The 18,329-nt window shown below is 42.2% G+C and overlaps 8 protein-coding genes across 8 annotated transcripts; 5 read left to right on the top strand and 3 right to left on the bottom strand.

The window, feature by feature from the left end:
- Nucleotides 1-4,266: 4,266 nt before the first annotated feature.
- BYT42DRAFT_568990 (spermidine synthase) lies at nt 4,267-5,669 on the top strand. Its single transcript, XM_051568242.1, has 5 exons — nt 4,267-4,402; nt 4,488-4,626; nt 4,693-4,747; nt 4,813-5,059; nt 5,124-5,669. The coding sequence occupies exons 1-5, from the start codon at nt 4,327-4,329 to the stop codon at nt 5,486-5,488; spliced, it is 882 nt and encodes a 293-aa protein (XP_051423849.1). The 5' UTR covers nt 4,267-4,326; the 3' UTR covers nt 5,489-5,669.
- A 125-nt stretch (nt 5,670-5,794) lies between these two features.
- Nucleotides 5,795-7,369, bottom strand: BYT42DRAFT_568991 (TATA-box-binding protein). The gene is made up of 4 exons (XM_051568243.1): nt 7,015-7,369; nt 6,852-6,939; nt 6,477-6,737; nt 5,795-6,400 (listed from the first exon to the last, which is right to left on the bottom strand). Exons 1-4 carry the CDS (start codon nt 7,197-7,199, stop codon nt 6,230-6,232), a joined length of 705 nt encoding a protein of 234 aa, XP_051423850.1. The 5' UTR covers nt 7,200-7,369; the 3' UTR covers nt 5,795-6,229.
- A 2,106-nt stretch (nt 7,370-9,475) lies between these two features.
- BYT42DRAFT_568998 (uncharacterized protein) lies at nt 9,476-10,634 on the bottom strand. The gene is given in 2 exon segments (XM_051568244.1): nt 9,476-10,400; nt 10,412-10,634. The coding sequence occupies 2 exon segments, from the start codon at nt 10,417-10,419 to the stop codon at nt 9,959-9,961; spliced, it is 450 nt and encodes a 149-aa protein (XP_051423851.1). The 5' UTR covers nt 10,420-10,634; the 3' UTR covers nt 9,476-9,958.
- Nucleotides 10,635-11,330: 696 nt separating this feature from the next.
- On the top strand, nt 11,331-12,509 carry BYT42DRAFT_495437 (Phox homologous domain-containing protein; the record flags this gene model as incomplete). The annotated part of the gene is made up of 2 exons (XM_051564362.1): nt 11,331-12,138; nt 12,253-12,509. The coding sequence occupies 2 exons, from the start codon at nt 11,331-11,333 to the stop codon at nt 12,507-12,509; spliced, it is 1,065 nt and encodes a 354-aa protein (XP_051423852.1).
- Nucleotides 12,510-13,233: 724 nt separating this feature from the next.
- BYT42DRAFT_329522 (RNA polymerase III RPC4-domain-containing protein) lies at nt 13,234-14,678 on the top strand. Its single transcript, XM_051563063.1, has 4 exons — nt 13,234-13,448; nt 13,502-13,789; nt 13,852-14,060; nt 14,148-14,678. The coding sequence occupies exons 1-4, from the start codon at nt 13,445-13,447 to the stop codon at nt 14,607-14,609; spliced, it is 963 nt and encodes a 320-aa protein (XP_051423853.1). The 5' UTR covers nt 13,234-13,444; the 3' UTR covers nt 14,610-14,678.
- A 1-nt stretch (nt 14,679) lies between these two features.
- On the top strand, nt 14,680-15,864 carry BYT42DRAFT_329394 (putative deacetylase LmbE-like domain-containing protein). The gene is made up of 5 exons (XM_051563062.1): nt 14,680-14,934; nt 15,005-15,104; nt 15,174-15,264; nt 15,342-15,409; nt 15,482-15,864. Exons 1-5 carry the CDS (start codon nt 14,718-14,720, stop codon nt 15,747-15,749), a joined length of 744 nt encoding a protein of 247 aa, XP_051423854.1. The 5' UTR covers nt 14,680-14,717; the 3' UTR covers nt 15,750-15,864.
- Nucleotides 15,865-16,503: 639 nt separating this feature from the next.
- Nucleotides 16,504-17,242, top strand: BYT42DRAFT_495307 (high mobility group box domain-containing protein; the record flags this gene model as incomplete). The annotated part of the gene is made up of 2 exons (XM_051564354.1): nt 16,504-16,755; nt 16,814-17,242. 2 exons carry the CDS (start codon nt 16,504-16,506, stop codon nt 17,240-17,242), a joined length of 681 nt encoding a protein of 226 aa, XP_051423855.1.
- A 68-nt stretch (nt 17,243-17,310) lies between these two features.
- Nucleotides 17,311-18,201, bottom strand: BYT42DRAFT_569011 (mago nashi-like protein 2). Its single transcript, XM_051568245.1, has 6 exons — nt 18,136-18,201; nt 17,955-18,073; nt 17,828-17,891; nt 17,672-17,759; nt 17,461-17,586; nt 17,311-17,387 (listed from the first exon to the last, which is right to left on the bottom strand). The coding sequence occupies exons 1-6, from the start codon at nt 18,168-18,170 to the stop codon at nt 17,370-17,372; spliced, it is 450 nt and encodes a 149-aa protein (XP_051423856.1). The 5' UTR covers nt 18,171-18,201; the 3' UTR covers nt 17,311-17,369.
- Between the last annotated feature and the right edge of the window lie 128 nt (nt 18,202-18,329).

Raw genomic sequence — 18,329 nt, forward strand, 5'->3', positions numbered from 1 at the left:
AAAACGCTCGGAAAGGACACTAGTGAGGATTGAAGGGAAAAAACGCACACACACGAAACAAAACTGTTAGGGTGCGAGTGGGATTTGAACAATCGACTGTTTTTGGATAATATGACGTACACATGCCTAATTCGGACCGCCGTGGCTTCATTCGCAGGTGGGATGCCATGACGCTCTGTTGAAAACCAGCCATCCGCATCATCTTAGCTCCATATTCCAAACATGGTTAGCTGCATTAATTCATTTCAGATGGCTGGGATATCATCCACCGAACGTATTTTACAGGATAAATGCCACGAGATTTCAAATGGAGCAACCATGACGAAATCCACTAATGCTCAAGCTCCGCAGCGCAGAAATAAGCTTTTTCTTTTCCCTCTTGTTTCTTTCCTTTTCGACAGTGGCATGCCATTTTGAATAGTATACTAAGCAGTAGTCCTTTCTGAGATTTTGGATAATCTCATGTTATTTGACTCTAGTTTTGCTCATCCCGTTTACTACTTGAAACGACGGTTCTTTAAAAAGAGGGTGGTTGCACACCAAGGTTATATGAAACATTTAAACTTTTGAGAACTTTGACTTTTTTTTTTCACAACATGCGATCTTACCGGCTTTCCATCGGACATTGAAGCATGTCAATGACAAAATAAAAAGGTATGATGAGTTTTGAAGAATATGGAAAACATCACAGAAAAATAAAAATAAAATAAAAACGAATAATTTCAATACCCAGATCTGCATCAACGTCCCTGAGCGGAATATGATTTTTTTAAAGTTTCCGATCATTCCGATTTTACACCATCTCTTTTCCTTTTCTCAAAAAAACTTGTAGACAAGTCGATGTTCTAGAAGCGTGAACAGAAAAAAAATGAGCTAACGATGCATACACTGACTATTTCGGAAATTCTCTTGCTATTTCAAGGGTTTCGTTTTCTCACCGTGAATGTCAATTTGTACAATACCAAAGTGAATGAAAATCAAAAAAATCACCAACGTTACGATAAACTAAAACTGAATTTCAAAAAAAGGGCATTTTCTTTGTTCCCACTAATCCAGATGAAGATTCATGTCGTCAATGGCATTCGGTAAAAGAAATCGCCGTAAAAGAATGCAAGCAAGCAGCCAACGGGGTTGAATGAGCACATTGGGAATTCACGTAAAAAAACATGCAGTTCAATGCCTTTCAATGTTTTGTTTACCGTTGACCGTCAGAGTTGGCCCTGACATCACACAGCATCTGTGCTACCGTGGCCTTGGTGTGATTGTTATTTGATAATCCCCCCAATCCGCCGTCGGAAATAAGTCCCCCAAAGCACAATGAAAAAAAAAAAAAAACCATTCTACTGATTCCCGCCTCCTTCCTCATGTCACACTAACCTTTTTTAAATTTCCCATTCATCCAATCAGAATATCCAACACTAGAACACCATTGGTCTTGACTGAAACAGCACCATTGAACGGCCAATGGGTAAGTCGAATGACAAAACCACATGTAATAGGGAAACACACGAAGCCCAAAACACACGCGTTCTCTGATATTTCCTAGTAAAGATGACTTCGTCATCATCGCAACCGGACAAGAAAGGAAAGGAACCAAATGTTAATTTGTGTCAACACTTTTGTTTTTTCTTGATTTGTAGAAGAATCTAGATTGACAAACTTGCGATCTGCTTAAACTGATGCAAACTTATTCTTTATTTGCCGATCATTATGTAAGAGAACGATTTGGCAGGAAACAGACACAACATACTCAAAAGCTGCAATGATATGTCATCATCTATTTATGTTTCTTATCCGCGTGCATGGTGCAGATCTCGTGATTTTATCTGTCAACATGGTGGAAGTTCTCCAAGGTCGAGCATAGCGTTCTTGCTAATCTAACCATGGCAACGCATTTTAAAAAATACAAAAAACCACTCAATCGCTCTGCTATCTATTAACGCTTGTCAAAATCAAGTTAGTCTTGTGATCACGTTGTACGAGACCACTCTTTAGTCAGTCTGAGCTATACCGTTCTGTTGTCATCCCGACAAAAGAAATAAAAAGAGCCTTCCGCTGCAAGTCCTTATAATATACTTGAAACATGAGAAAAAGCGCTCTCAACTGGTGATAAAGTATTGTATATACAATAAATAAGTAGACGGCCGTATGCTGAGGTAAAAAGGACATCATTGCTCTTACGATGCGAACGTCCAACCTTTTCTTATTTTTATAAAGCATCGTCTTTCTCAATTCAAGTCACGCTGTCCTAACATTGTAAGCAAAGTGACTTGGGGGAGGATAACGATGAAGTTTGGTGTAGTACGATTCGGAAATATCAAAAATACGAGGTTTTGTCCACAAGTTATCATATAAATGCAAAAGGTCATTATGGAGAGAAGATTCCCATTCAATTTATTTTAGGAAACCGGGTTTGGAAAAAAAAAAAAAAAAAGTTGAAAAGCCCCAAACATCTTGCCTATTCAGGAAACCAGACGACAGCTTATCGTTTTTTTGACGCCTTACAGATCGATAGGCCCAAGCGCCAAAATAGGTTTGTTATTTTAACCATCTTTCTGCATGTAATTACGAGACAGATTTCCATCAGCCAAAATTATGGCTTATAGTGCAGATGAGAATGTATGATTAAAGTCATTTTTTTGTCCGTCATTTTGAGTGATTTGTTTTTCATGTTGATCCACTTGGCCCAAACGGCCTGCGGACAATGAAAAAAAACATGTCCACTCATTCCTTTGCTGCGCAGACGGGTTATTATATTCGAGTCGTGAAGAGCATAGATGGGCATTGTCTGACAGCTCGATTGTTTTAGTTAAGGCACACCGTCAGTTTGTCAACGACTGATACGCGGTTCTTGGGATTTTATTGTCCCTTCCCTACATTAGTGATAGCAACTGCGCAACGCAGGGAATCTTTGTTATTTAGAGTCAAGCTGGAATGGACACACAAGCGGCACAATGACTTGGCTCGAGCGGCATCACTGACGGAATGCTTATCCAGTATTTTCAAGCAAATACTCCTTTAATTTGATATTAAACTCTGGTTAAATTTCTTTTACCACACTTGCCATTTTTTTTTGCCACTTTCTGTCCATGGGCGATGGCGTTGTATTGCTAGTTAACTCACAGTCGACCTCTGTAATCATGACAGAATGTTGCTTGCCTGACATCCCGATACTTGCCCGTTGATATATTTTCCCACGGTGACTGCTTGCTGGTCGTACTTTTTCCTTCTACATACTGACGGAAATGAAACAAAGTGGACAATGTATTCGATATTCGTTGCTGCAAGCTTTTAGTAATACCAAGCATGGAGACTGTAACCCGAAGCTCTAGCGATCGACTTTCTTGGAGCGATGAAGCGGAAATATGTGGGAAGATTGCTTCAATTTGTAATATTTCCAATAGAAACAGATAGCTCCAGCATGTCATCACCTCACCACATACCATACACCATGTGTCGAGTGCTTGAGTGTGTTTTGACGTTGACTGTAGTATCGAATCAAATCAGCGACCCTTGTGCGCTTATTATACAGAAGTTCTTAGGAACAAAAACTGCAATGGAAAATCTGATCAAGCATGGATCTTCTGCCAATGGCATGCGGACGACTCGAATACTTTGCAAGTACTCAAAATCAAAGATTATAGCGAGATATGTATGGACTGTTTGAACACGATCCGATCAATATTATTGATGAAACAGAATGATGAGATTTTCCTAGTAGCAAACCAACAAAAGACAATGAAAGAAAAATAGCCCATCGTTGAATGGAAAGGCTATGCAAGTGTAAGTATGATATTATACTTTTCAATTTTTCGCTCTAAGATTTTCCGATAAACCTTTGTGTTATTTGTGAACAATAGCGTGAGAATTGAATCAAAATTACACCATAAATATATAAAAAAAGGCCCGGTCTCGATGCTAAACAAGGCTATGTCCGTTTAACGGTACAAAAACAGCAAAACTTTACAGAAAAGGGAGATCTCGGGCACAAATTGGTGCACAATAAAAAAAGAGGTGATACAACTATCCGTAAAGTGTTATGACAACCAAGCTCAAAAAGGATCAATTGTATCAACAAATGATTGAAACCAGAGAAATGACAAGCAATAAAACAATATCAATATTTTTCCATCAACTTTTGTTGATGTGGCATTTTCGTACATGTTGAAAAGTACGGTTTCAATGGGCATCTTTCACAATAAAAAAAAAAAAAATTTAAAAGACCTACGTCACGAGCCTTTTTTTTTGGGTGGCAAAAAAAAAAGTTTTTGTTATTGCATCAAAGAAATTTTTTTGCTCCTTCTTTTTCTCGGCATATATTACATAATGGCTGCACCTTTGACTCACCCCAGCATCAAGGACGGATGGTTCATGGAAAAGTCCACCATGTGGCCCGGTCAGGGTAAGCATCCCAACCATTTGAGATCTCCTTGAGAAATCTAGGAGCAAGTACACAGTGATAGGGTCCTAAAGCCGGGTTTGATTAGCCATGGCTCTCAAGGTGGAAGAGATCCTCCACGTTGAAAAGTCCAAGTTCCAGGATGTCCTCGTTTTCCAATCCTCCAACTATGGCAACGTCCTTGTTCTTGACGGTGTTATTCAGGCTACCGAGCGTGATGAATTTTCGTAAGTATATACCACTTCCAATCTCGACCTCTTTTTTTTGACATTGTGAATTTCGTCCACTGTCAGTTACCAAGAAATGATCACCCATCTTGCCATGAACTCTCACCCTAACCCCAAGAAGGTAAATTGCGTGACTAGAATGTGGGAGATGGTTGGTATGCAGGATATTGAGTCAGGATCTGGTAGGTCCTTGTCATTGGTGGTGGTGACGGTGGTGTGCTTCGTGAAGTCATCAAGCACGAGAGTGTTGTTGAAGCCACTCTCGTCGATATTGATGAAGCCGTTCCCCGTGTGTCCAAGAAGTATTTGCCCAACATGGCCATCGGTTTCGCTCACTCCAAGGTCAAAGTTCACATTGGTGATGGTTTCGAGTTCTTGAAGGACAAGGTCAACCAATACGATGTTATCATCACTGATTCCTCGGATCCCGATGGTGAGTGATCTCGATCCTTTTTCTTCATTTTCTCTTATGCATAATGATATTCATGTTTCATCAGGTCCTGCCGAATCTCTTTTCGGTGCCGACTTCTTCCAGCTTTTGAAGAATGCTTTGACCGAAAATGGTGTGTTCAGCACTCAGGGTGAATGCATGTGGCTCCATCTTCCTCTTATCAAGAAGGTCAAGGATTTCTGCAAGAACCTTTATCCCCAGGTCGAATATGCATACACTTCCATCCCCACCTACCCCAGCGGTCAGATCGGTCACATCCTCTGCTCCAAGAACCCCGAGGCTAACCTCCGTGAGCCTCTTCGCAAGTTCACTCCCGAACAGGAAGACAAGCTTTGCCGTTACTACAACTCGGAAGTCCACAAGGCCGCTTTCGTCTTGCCCCAGTTCGCCAAGAAGGTTTTGTATGAATAAGTTCATCACAATAAACAAAAAAAAAAGAAGGAAAATTTAGACCAACAATTCTTTGTCCTCCATGCGTTTGATCGCAGAATAACTGGCTCAGCCATTTGCATTGTATTGTTTTTACATGGATAAATGAAACTGTCATCTTGTTGTCATTTATGCTGCCGATAAAGTCCGTCTTTGCCTTGATGAAAACTTTAAATGAATCAACAAACAAAGATGTATTGCGGATGATACTTGGATCATGCGTTGGATGCATTGAACTGCACATAAAAAAAAAGGCCAACTTTCCAGCAAAAGAATGATGCATGGTGGAATGGATAGAACAGTCAATGTCTTTATATAATGGTTGTCAATTTGTTGATTTTTTTAAAGACCACAAAGAAGGGCTAAATGCATTGTTTTATATATTACACAAGTGTTTGGGGGGGGAAATAATAGAAAATGTAAACGAAAACTAAAAGTTCTTTGTACATAGAAAAAGGCCATCATAGGATGAGAATAGGGGAGATTGGACGGCCAATGTGAGTCGGAAATGAATTAAGCGAAATCGTTAACATTGAAATGATTCCCAATTTTTTGTTGTTGTTGCTTGTTGATATTGTTGTTTTTCTGGTTTTTTTTTTTCGCGTATACGGATTTCGTTGAAAATGGACAAAGATGGAAACCTACCTTTTTCCTCTCCATAAAAGAGAAAAAAAAAAGGGTCTGTCGAAGAGAATATGAAGATGAGGTGGAATAAAATGGAGTTTAGGGCTTTCGGAATTCGGTGAGTACGGGATATATGGCTTGGAAGGCCTGATAGATCTCCTCTCGAACTTTGGCACCGGTCAAGACGATTTTGCCAGAGACAAAGATCAGCAGCACGATTTTGGGCTTAACCATGCGATAAATGAGACCAGGAAACAATTCAGGCTCATACTAGTGATGGTCAACCACATTGCCCAAAAACACATTTCAAAGGTGTAAGAAAGAAAAAAAAATAAAGACTACTTACAGAACTGAAATGTCCGTGAGAGTAAGCAAGACCTTCCAAACGAATGGGGAACTTGACATCACACGATCCCACAATGTTTTGGATCTTAAAGTCGGTGAATTTGGCTTGGAAACCCAATTTCTGAATGATACGAGCATATTTGCGAGCAGCCAACTTGGAATCGTCCTCTGACTTTGCACCCGTCACCACCATTTTACCCGAAGCAAAGATCAGAGCAGTCGTCTTTGGATCACGAATACGCATGATCACAGCAGCGAAACGCTAATAATTGCAAAGGGGGATAATTTAGATCTGATTTTTCCAACCCATATCCAGCCATGTCTTTGTTTTTCCCTTTCTTTCTTTTTTTACTTTTTTTGCTGGTCAGACATGTACCTTTGGGTTGTACTCGGCATTACGAGCATGAAGCGCAATGGTCTTCAGATCCAGCCGACAATCCAAATTAACCGTTGCGACAATATTTCTATTAAACAAAAAAAAGGGTAAGTCCGATCGGTTGTTTTTTCCCTCAACAAGGTCAATGGGGGAGGCAACTTACTGCAAGGTGGGTGTGATGCCCGCCACAGCGTAGGGATTTTGATCCCTGCTAGGTGTGGGGACATCGAGTGGTGCAGGTGTCGATGGCAAAGCAAATGGTGTGGAATTGTGATGGGGGGTAGGAACAGAAGGGGTTTGTACAGCGGGGGTTGCCATAGCAGGTGTGGCGATGTTAAATCCGGACATGGCGACGATAACTGAAGATGATGGTGGGTTTTTGTACGTGGGTTGTATGTGCGTTTACGGCAATCGAAAACGAAGGTTGACAGGTAACCGGATAGATGGTAATAAATAGGTAAAAAGAAGATAAATAAACGGAAGAAGCCAACGAAACCCAAGAGGCCACTAAGTTTTTGCTGATTGCAAGAAAAAAGAATGCGCACAAAAACCGCCTCTATTTATATCTTTTTCCTCCGGTGGCTTAGCTTGGGATGATTCATCCAAATTAGGCAAAGTTTTCCACCTATCGAATGAAAATAAGCCACAACTCATTTTCTCCCACTCCCCTTGAACTGTTCAAGGTTTCAAATTTCCAATCCGCAGAATTTTTTCGAACTTATCAACCGCCAATTATATTTCATCTTTTCACGTGACAGCCAAAAAACAGGTGGTAGAAAAAAGATGAAAAAAAAAGGTTGCGTCCGCAGCTCCTTTTTGATAGTTTAGGCTTTTACACACATTCGTATGGACAGCCGTATGGATGTGCTGCACGTTTATTTGATAAAGTGCATTATGTTTCTGGCTATTTTTATCTTGGAGAGACTGAAAAAACACCCAAGTTGATCAGTAGACAACGCGTGTCTCAGCAACGGTTGGCTATTGTTCGACATGGCGAGTGGAATGCAGATGATGAGAGCGATGGATGATTTCATGGAAAATATAGGACCAAAAAACCATAAAATGTGACTGAAATAATTATAGCGCTGTTGTTGGTTCTTTTCTTTTCTTTTTTTTTTTTAATTCGATTTTCCATTAAAGAGAAAGAAAGGAGGTGGACTGTTTATGTAAAGATCTTCGTGCCCCCATTGAAACTTGTATAAATTATGCATTATGAACGGTGGGCCTTTTTTTTTGTTTTCTTTCATTCTAGGGTAATCATTCTTATTCTTTGCGTACCTTGTTTTTTCGCCGTCGATAGGGCCAGTACATTGCGTGGATTCGGTTTATCGAAACATTTGATCTTTTTCCCTCAAGCTGGATCAACTAATTGAAGGGAGACAAAATGAAAGGAATTAAAAGATCGTGTTACCAAGGTTAAATGCTATTCTTCTGGTATCGTATATTCTGCGATTCATCTTGTAGCAATAGTTGCTTGGATTGTTCTAGATTGCATACAAAAAAATCGAACGTGTATATACGCGTACGCATGATTTCATTGTTTTGCTGGAACTCTGCATCCCATTTAGAGAACCCCAACTCTGTCTGACAAAGCCGAACCCATTCTCACTGGAGTTTAGTCCTACATTAGTCGTGAAGGTAGATCCTAAGCGCTCTTCAACAGTACTGACATTCCTGCTATTTTTTTAGTATATGGAGGCTTCGACACTTATTACACGTCATGTATTGCTATGCTGCGTCGTCTATTGAGCATGAGCGAAAAAACTTGAAGGTCCATACTCATGTGCAACACTATCAGAGTCTCACAACATTTTTGGCTTCCAAATCGGTGACAATTTGCTTTGGAACACCGAAACTCTAATTTTTGCTCTGCCAAATCACACCTGTAACTTGGCTTTGCACGCCAGACTACCTGAGACCATTTATGCCTGGAAGGATGGCCTTTGCAATAGATGAGTACGGCTCCCGTGCAACATTTGACAAGAGGCTATGGGGAGCGTCACACCGTTGTGAATACGCTATATACCTTATTATCCTTTTCACGAATATGGCGTACCATTGTCGTCGTTCATGATAGCCCGTCAAGAGTTATCCCAGATCGAGCTGAACAGCACCGTTCGCAGTATTTTCAGAGTGGGCATATGGGAAAAAAAGATATTTACACGTTCATTTGAAGAAAACCACTTATCCACTATGGTTTCTCCAACATGAAGTTCGTACCTTTTGACATTTGATAAATAAAAAAATGTCAACCAAAGGATCGAAGGAGCTGATCCTTGCTTCCTTTGAGCGTCATCGTTCTCAACAACGGGTTTTGTCATAAACTTTTACACCGTCACCTACTCATTGTACATGCAGGACATGATGTATTTTTCTCTTTCCTTCGTTTTCAGGATATACGCGTCAACACCTGAAGATTTTGCATGTCACTGTACCATAAAGGACCAATTCAGCAAAAGCGATTCGACTTCCAATTCATAACGCATGATACAAGTATTTACATCAAAAACGTCGTCCATACAGTAATATACGACAGAGTTGAAGGTAATTTTCCATAAACTAAGAATGATGTGGGTCATGTTGTCCGAATAATTCACAGAGTGTAATATTGGTCAGCGAAACGTCTTTTATATATGCACTCCTGACCTTTCACATCAGCCTTATAGGTCTAAATCGTTGGCCGTCAACGCTCTTTGTTTTCCCCGTTTGCTCATTCTTACAGAATATGATTGGTTAATACGAATGATGTACCATGCACTATCCCGTGTGGCCGATGGTTCGTCCTTGTTTTCCCAGCATAAATATTGGGGCTGACAAATGGCAACGTTTCATTTGCTGTTGTTCATGCACATTCAATTTGATTTTTATCAACACCCAATTCACTCTTCTCTGTATCCAATTATTTGTTTTGCTCTTAAAATTGGTAAATAAACTGTATTCGTACCCTCAACCTGCTTCATTATTACTTTGAATGTTGCTCAAGCCGTACCAGGTAACAAACCTTTGTAAAAAGCACTAATACGAGGAAAACATTTGATACTTGTTTAGCGCGTAGTGCCTGTTAATAAAAGGCGCACGCCCCAAGATCCATCAGAAAACCTACCCAATTACTTTATCTCTTGTTCTGTATTCCTGAAAAACGCACTCGCACTGCACCTGTATAAAACGATGACGACTCTGACCGTTGTGAAAAAGCTTAACTTTGCAAACTGCACGATGTGTGGAATGAATGGTGCTGACATGGCGGCCAAGACGGGAACGATCGCGAAGCGGCTTTTAAAAATACCCTCCAAGGGAAATATGAATCCAGGGTCTTGGAAATCACCCAAACGCGTTGCCAAGACCGCCCAAGTTATCGGCAAGACACCAAAGAGCCACCTTGTCCAAAGTACGTTGAAACTGCAGTCAAGTGTCACAGAAAATATTGATAACGCCGACTTGAAGGTGTGCTCCAGTACGATTTGCGAATCGTTTAAAAAAATGTGTCCGCCGTGACAACCGGCGCGAATATAAGAAAAGAACCAAAAAAGGGGAATATTCTTGGTACATCTGCAAAGGACGCTAACATTCTAGGCAGCTTGCAGTTTGTTATTCATCTACTTACCCGTGTACGATAAAAGCACCCTATAGCTGGTATTTTACCGTTGTGTGGTCCCTTTTTTTCACTGAGCATCATTCTGTACTATTGGTGAAAGGCCACTAGAAGCTATTTTTCAAGACTTGATGCAGAAACGCAGACAACGCCACAAGCTCGCACAGCACGTTGTCCCCTCTGAAAAAAACTCCGGATCAAACTTGTGCCAAAAGATAAAGGAACGGTATGACAGTCAATTTTGATCGCCGGTCTGTCAACGTTCGCGACGCGCCACAACTGGTCTTTGACCGAGCAACTCTGAAACAGAAGATTACGTGACTTGTAACCTTTTTCCTTGGATATAAACCAAAAAATGTTGATCTGGTAGTCACGGTATTGTATCGAGATGGATTTGATAAGATGAATATCATAACATAAAGATAGTGCATGAACTTCAGTGCTTCAGTGCGTCGTGGCCCTGAAAAGCAAAAAGGAATTGTGTCACCTCTGGCTACCGGTGATCACGGAAGATCTCTTCAAATAGGCAGTTGTAACGCATGCCAAGGAAATTGATGACTGTGCTACAACGCACTGAGACGACAAAACGTTTCGTTATACATCTAGTGGGGGCGTCATACGGAAATAAAAGGAAAAAAAGGAGCCATCATTTACGCAAAGCGAGCTGCGCTTTTCTTCTTTTCTCCAATTTTGAACAGTGTATTCCATTCCTTGTGTAAGTTGTTGTCATACGGACACTGCATGAAAACGTGACAGGAAAATCGACGTTTTTTTTTGTTTTTCCTTTTTTTTTTCTCCTTTCCTTTCCAAGTTGGTGCTGTTCATTTTTCTGAAACACCAACAAGTATTGCTTAGACCGTCAAAAAAAAGGTTGTTTTTTTTGGGCCATGAGCGAGGTGATTCAAGCCATCTTTGTTCGAGAGACGGAAACAAGATTGCAGCCCAAACCTCATACTGAGTACAAAGTTGAAGTGCAAGCCGCCGTCCGTCATTGGCATGTGTGGAAGAGATACACTGACTTCGTAAAGTTGAATGCCCAGTTTCAGGCCATCTTCCCAAAACACCCGTTGCCCGTAGAGTTACCCAGCAAAAGCTTCTTTACGCGAACCTTTGATACCCCGCTAAAAATTGACGACCGGCGACGAGGACTCGAGACCTATTTAAGAGGTATCCTCAGTAGTCGAGACGATCGCTGGCGACAAACGTCTTTGTGGAAGGAATTTTTAGCCATCCCCGCCAGTCGCACAGCCGATAACTCTATTCTGTACAGCTCCGAAAGCTGGCTGGATGAGTATAATGATATGACCAACACCGCACGAGAAATCCGTTCGCTGATCAACCGTCGCGCCACCCATATTGCTCGCAATGAGATATCAGCTTCCCACAACTGTAGCGTGCAAGCTAAAAAGCTGCTCATGACGCTCTCTTCCCGGCTGTCCAGTCTCGATGCCGGCCTTTCCGGTGTAGCAAGCGAAGACATGTCAAGTGGCGAACTCCGCCGACGTCGAGATATGTTGAGCAATCTCAAGGAAGAAAGGGATGGATTAATGCGACTGATCCAATCCGGTCGTCAGGAACAAGACTTATTGTACCAGTCACTACCCACAGGGCCGGCCATGCGTGTGAACGAAATGCATGGAGACAAATCTGTTTCCATGGCTTCAGCTCAAAGACCTTTGCAAGGCCAACCCATGCGTCAACAGTCGTTTGCGGGTACAGCGAATCACGGAGCAAGTAATCCAGTGAGAAGAAATAAAACCATCAGTGCCGGACGAGCTTTTGGGGCGGCGTTCCAGCAGCAGCAGGAAGCGTTGGCGACAGAAACGGAGGTGACACGTGGACTGGACAACGAAGGATTACTTCAATACCAGCAACAAGTCATGAAAGAACAGGATGACCAAGTAGCCCAATTCAGCGCGATCTTGGCTCGCCAGAAGCAGTTGGGATTAGTGATTGGCGACGAATTAGATGTACAGAATCAATTGTTGGACGAACTGGATGGCGACGTAGGACGAACACACACCAAGCTAAAGTTTGCCAACAAAAAACTGGAGAAAATCAAATAGTTCAAAGCAATACAGTGGAATTGTATTCCTGTAAGGAGGCCTTCGTCGGTTTGTTGGAACTTATAGTATCAGTTGTTGTAAACATGCAAACCACCCCACTTTAGGGCACAACCGTTCATAAAAAAAAAGGTCAATTTGTGACGGCCAACCCGGAGAGAAGCAAAAAAAAAAATTGTCCATCACTGCGCATTCTTTTTTTTTGACATCTTTAATAAGCGTCGATAGTAATGTCGGATCAGCAGGATAAACCCATTACGCCTGGTGTTAAAAAGGCAGTTCGACGTTTCGCTCCTACGTTGAGAGGTCGTGCTCGATCCAGTGCATCACCGGCTGCCACACCCAAAGCAGAGCCCACATCGGCTGGCGATACGCCTTCCCCTTCGCCGGCGCCTAGTGCAGGTACTCCAGCCAAAGAATTAGGTCACATTCGATCAGAAACAGCACCCGAAGGACGATTGCCCAGCGTGCACGATGGTCAAAAGACACGAGGTGGCGCCATGAAAGTAAGTTATATTCCATACGTTCGCCGTTTGATCCGCATGACTCACCTTTAGCCAATCTAGATGAAATTCAAGCCCACCATTCCAGCCAAACGAAATAAAAAGGAAACGTAAGTTGGATACAATCAAAAATCCCTTTTAAAGACAGGGAGGAATGGATAGACTAACGCTTAAAATATGGTGATAGATCATCGTCGGTCATTGATCAAGCGCTGACTTCTGTAAGGCCATCAACTGGAAGTGTTAAGGTGATTTAGACTGCTAAATACTCTATTTATATAGACGCGGGGCGAAGGTTCCAGAGAACGTGGGCGTGGACGTGGAAGAGGACGAGGAGAACGCGGAAGAGGGCGCGGTCGTGGAGGTCCAGGTCGTGGCATCATTCTCGTTGAAGAATCAAGCGCATCGGGTATCTTTTCGCTCGGTCCTTCGGCTATGGGTAAGTCTCACTGTTTTGTGCAATGGGAAACGGTTTTCTCATCTATGGTGTAGCACGTTCACGAAATATGCCTGGTGGTGGTTACGCAACATATGGTGGTGATGCGGGATCGAGACAAGAAGCAGAGAGCAATGAAGAAACAGACATGAGTGCGCTCTTCTGGAATACCAATGACGAATATACACCGGTGGTTTTCCCGCACGTATCACGATTAGCTAGCGATTTTGATCCATTGGATCTTTCCATCACGCCACGAAGAGTGCCATGGTTGGTGGTGGATACACCCGAAGAAACCCCGGCCGAGAAACCCGAGCCCAAGGAAGATGAAGAATCCCCCGTTCGTAAGTGATCATGATGATTGTATAATTTTTTGATCAGGGATTGACGGACCTTTTCTATTTAGCGGTCAAGACGGAACCGGACACGGAAGAGATGGATGTCGACAAAAATGAAAAGGAGTCCGAGGTGGAAGAGAAGCTTAAATCACCCGACGCGAAACCTGTTACGGTGGCTCCGGAAACCTCTTCAACGACTGCAGCACCGGCACAATCAGATCCGTGGTACATGTATGAAGATTCAGCCGCACGGAATATTTTCGGTGTGGATAAAAATGTAAGTGTGATGGTGAAAACCCGGATCAGTAGTGTTAGCAACACAGAGACAGAGTGCTGACATATGAATGGTGCCGGTTTACAATAGAACAAGGTGGTCTCGATTGCGGAAGACGAACTGTTATGTTTCCAATTGCCATCTATTTTACCCAAATTTGAAAAGCCCCCGCCGCCGACCATCGATGTAGATGAGGAAGAGAAACCAGTCAAGGAGGAAAAGGACGAGAAGGTCAAACCGTTACCCGCAGCTGCAAAGAAGACGTCATTAGAGGATGCCATGTCATCACTGGAACTGCAGGACATGCCTGATGGCTGTATAGGCAAAGTGTATGTGTATAAGAGCGGACGGATGAAGATGAAACTGGGTAACGTCATGCTGGAGATCAACCAAGGGATGCGATCTACGTTTTTGGAAAATGTCATGGTAATCGATACCGTCAGTGATCAGACAAAAAAGGCCATTGAATTGGGCCATATTGTACAGAAATTTGTGTGTTCACCTGATATGGATGAATTGTTGAAAGAAGATGAAGCTTCCTCCTTGTCATAAAAAAAATTTCAATTGAACTCTTCCAAAAAAAGTAATTCCAAACCATTGAAAAAAAAAAAAACTACAGCTTGCATTCTTTCCTTTGTTAAAACCTTTTTTGATTTATTCATGGTGATTGTGCTACTTTGTGTATTCTTGGTCGCGTCGGTGCTGGTTTACAGTTACCACAGTTTAGCCCACTTTCAACAATCACCGGCATTGCAAAGTCGAAGCACGCTCATTGTCACCGCGCATCCGGACGATGAATGCATGTTTTTCGGTCCCACCATTGCTGCGCTGCGATCGCACTCGAAAACACGCATTCATCTGCTGTGCCTGTCGACTGGTAAAATCCCACCAAACTCACCACTGTCCTATCACGAATAGAAAAGCCTAACCCTTCGTTGGTCATCAAGGTAATGCCGACGGGCTCGGAACGCAACGCAAGAAGGAACTCGTGAAAAGCTGCCAAGTATTGGGCATTCAACCCGCGCAAGTCAAATCGTTAGACCATCCGTAAGTTTTCAGTCGATAGTTCACGGCCTACACCTTGACCTCGTGACTAAAGAAAATACGTGACTACAGAGACTTGCAAGACGGAATGAATCAGACATGGTCGTCGAGTGTGGTTGCTGCTGCAGTGAAGAATTACGTCGTCAAGAATAAAATCGATACGGTAAGGACAAGTTAAAAAAAAATATGGAAACGCGGAAAAAAAAAGTACTGAAATCAAAAGCCATACGAAAAAAATAGGTGATCACTTTTGATGATCATGGTGTTTCCGGTCATCCTAATCATATTGCAGCTTATAACGGCGCAAAGTAAGTAGATTCAGTGTTTTTGTATGATGTCGTTGCAGAACAACTCAAGCGATCGTTTGCTTGAATAAACAGACAAGCAGCTTCCGAAGGCTCTTTCAAACTCTACAAATTGGTCTCGATTCCTCTTGTACGCAAATATATTGGTGTGGCCGATTTGATGCCTATTACTGTCCAGCAAGTGTTGAACAAGCATCATCATTTGTTAATGTTGGCTCCTCCCGGTGCGTATCTTATAAGTCATAAAGCCATGCGGCAGCATGCTAGTCAATTAGTTTGGTTTCGCTGGTTATATGTGACATTTTCACGATACATGTATGTAAATGAACTGGCCATAGCTTAGTTAAAAATCGTATCATCAAACAAAAAAAGAAAAAAAGGAAAAAAAAAGAAGCGCTTTGTTGACTATAGAAAAAAAAAACCAGCGGCAAAAAATAGCTATTTTTTTATTTATTTTTTTCGCCTTTTTCTTTTCTACAGATTACTTCCGATATCGATTGACGAAAAAAAAAGTGCTTTTTTTTGAATGGGCGAACAAAAAGAGGGTAGGCTGATGAAAGAAAGGGAATATAAAAAAAACTGCCTCAACGTGATATTAATTATTTACCATTTTTGGAATGTTACGTACAGAACACGATGAAGCATTGTTTCGAAAATATCGAGAGCTAAAACGACGGGTCAAAGATATAGAAGAGGTAAAACGACTGGCACCTACTCAGTTTTGCGTCATGGTGTGCAAAATTCAACTGACACCTTGTCTGCCAACAGGAAAATGACGCCATGGCCCATAAGCTTGCCAAGGTGAATCGTCATGTCAAGCATTTACGAACCGAACGCCTGTGAGTTGCCATGGATCCACGGCTAAGAAACCCAACCGTCCACTCACTCACTCATATCACATAGTGTGCTGCTCGACCAATTGAGCGATTACCGCCATCAACGTCATCGCCACGGACGAAAGGGATTGGACAGCATGGCCAACAGTGATGCTTCTGACGACTCGGATATCGAATCGATTCAGGTGAGTCGTGCTTTGAGCTTTTTGTATAAAACGGGAATAGGATACTGATACTGATAATAATCCTACGCAGTCGGATATGCCTGTGGCCTCGTCCAAATCGCATCGTGGGCATAAGGGTGGGGTGGTGAAACACGAAGACCAACGTGGTACCCCTACACCACGCAAGAAAAAAGATCCGAATGCACCCAAAGGTCCTGGCAACGTCTTCTTTTTGTATTGTCGTTTGGAACGTGATAACATCAAGGACGAGGTGCCCAGCGAAAACCTGGGAGATGTCACCCGTTTACTGGGACAAAAATGGAAAGCTTTGACAAAGGACGAGAAGAAGGTGAGTGTTGTCTTTGTGGCTGTGAAAAAATGCAATTTGACTAACCATGTGCTACCAGAAATATTACGATATGTATAAAAAAGAACAGGAAGAATATGAAGAAGCAATGAAATCCTACACTGCAGCGGGAGGAGCCGCCGGGGGAGCCGCCGCCGCCGCCGCAGCAGCAGCAGCAGCTAGCAAAGGCGAAACTTCCTCTTCACAAGAAACGCCTGCACAAACACCGAAAAAAGAAGATACAGCACCGGAAGATGATGAGGAAATTGATATGCTTCAAGATGATGAGGACGAAGAAGAACCTTCGGCTGCTCCATCCAGAGATGAAGAAGCGACAGCTACGCCTCAAAGTATTCCCGCAAGCCCTGTTCTCCATCCTTCCACCACCTCTCAACAAACCAGCACCATGTCTTCCCCTCAACTGAATCCCCCCACCGAAGATGAAGAAATGGGTTCGCCAGTAAAGACCGAAACTTCCAACACCTCTTGAAAAAAAATCACACGATTGAACTGCCAACAGCTTGTTTGAATTCTTTTTTTTTATATAGTTTTTTTTATGCGTCCGTCCATGCTACATTCTTTTTCTTTTTTGCCTCTTTTTTCCGTACAAAATATTTCTAATTGATAGGTTTAATCTATAGATATATATATATAAAAAATAAAGTAAGAAATATGTTTATAGCACTGATTGTATGTATCGGGACTTACCTTGAAGTGGAGTGTAATCAGCGAAAACACCAAGGCCTTCAAATCCTGCACCAAGTAATAAAATATACGCAGACCTTCGGGATCTTGACTTTCCTGTACTTCCATTAAGGAGCCCAGTTTGGATGTCTGATAAAAAAGTAAGATACATGTATGTCAGTCTTTGACGATCCCACGACCGATTGAGTATAACCATGTCAGAGCGTTCATTTACCTCGAAGGAAATATGAGTGTTGCCGATGCGCACTTCCAATTCCTGACTACCAACCACGTTCTTTTGCGGCCACTGTGAATCGTCTTCCCTGTAAATGCCCAACAACATCAGTGACACCTTTTTTTTTATATCCTCGTACTTAAACACAAAACATACTTCATGATTTCGCTCTCGTTGATGATACGCTTCAATTCTTGCAACACGGCGGGGCTTACGTACACTAACAGACGTGTAAGATGGGGGGCGTAATATTATTGGAATATCGGCAAAACTTCATAGTTACCTTCTTTTCGAATCATGCTGTCATTTCGATAGTTTGAGTTGTTGGCGTATCGACAGAGACCATCGTCTTGGAATTCAAATTCCAAAAACTCGTGGCCATAACGACCCTTATGTCCTGAGCTGTGTAAATCCATAATATTAATATTCGGCCATCTTTACGCCACTGTAGGTAAATGACTCACTAGTAACGAACGTAGAATTCCTCGTTAGAAGCCATTGCGCACAGGGGAAAACTGGTGGAAGCCAAGCGTCAGCGTCAACTTTTTTCAGCCTTTCAATCAGAAGCCGAATAAAAATCCAGTCACAGTCACGTGCGAATTTAAGAACCTCCAAAGTTTTGCTGCCATCTTCTACAGTGGGAAAATGCAGAAAACTT

This window comes from Radiomyces spectabilis (genome assembly GCF_025331425.1).
Source record: "Radiomyces spectabilis strain NRRL 2753 chromosome Unknown BYT42scaffold_6, whole genome shotgun sequence".
NCBI classification, from domain to species: Eukaryota; Fungi; Mucoromycota; class Mucoromycetes; order Mucorales; family Radiomycetaceae; genus Radiomyces; species Radiomyces spectabilis.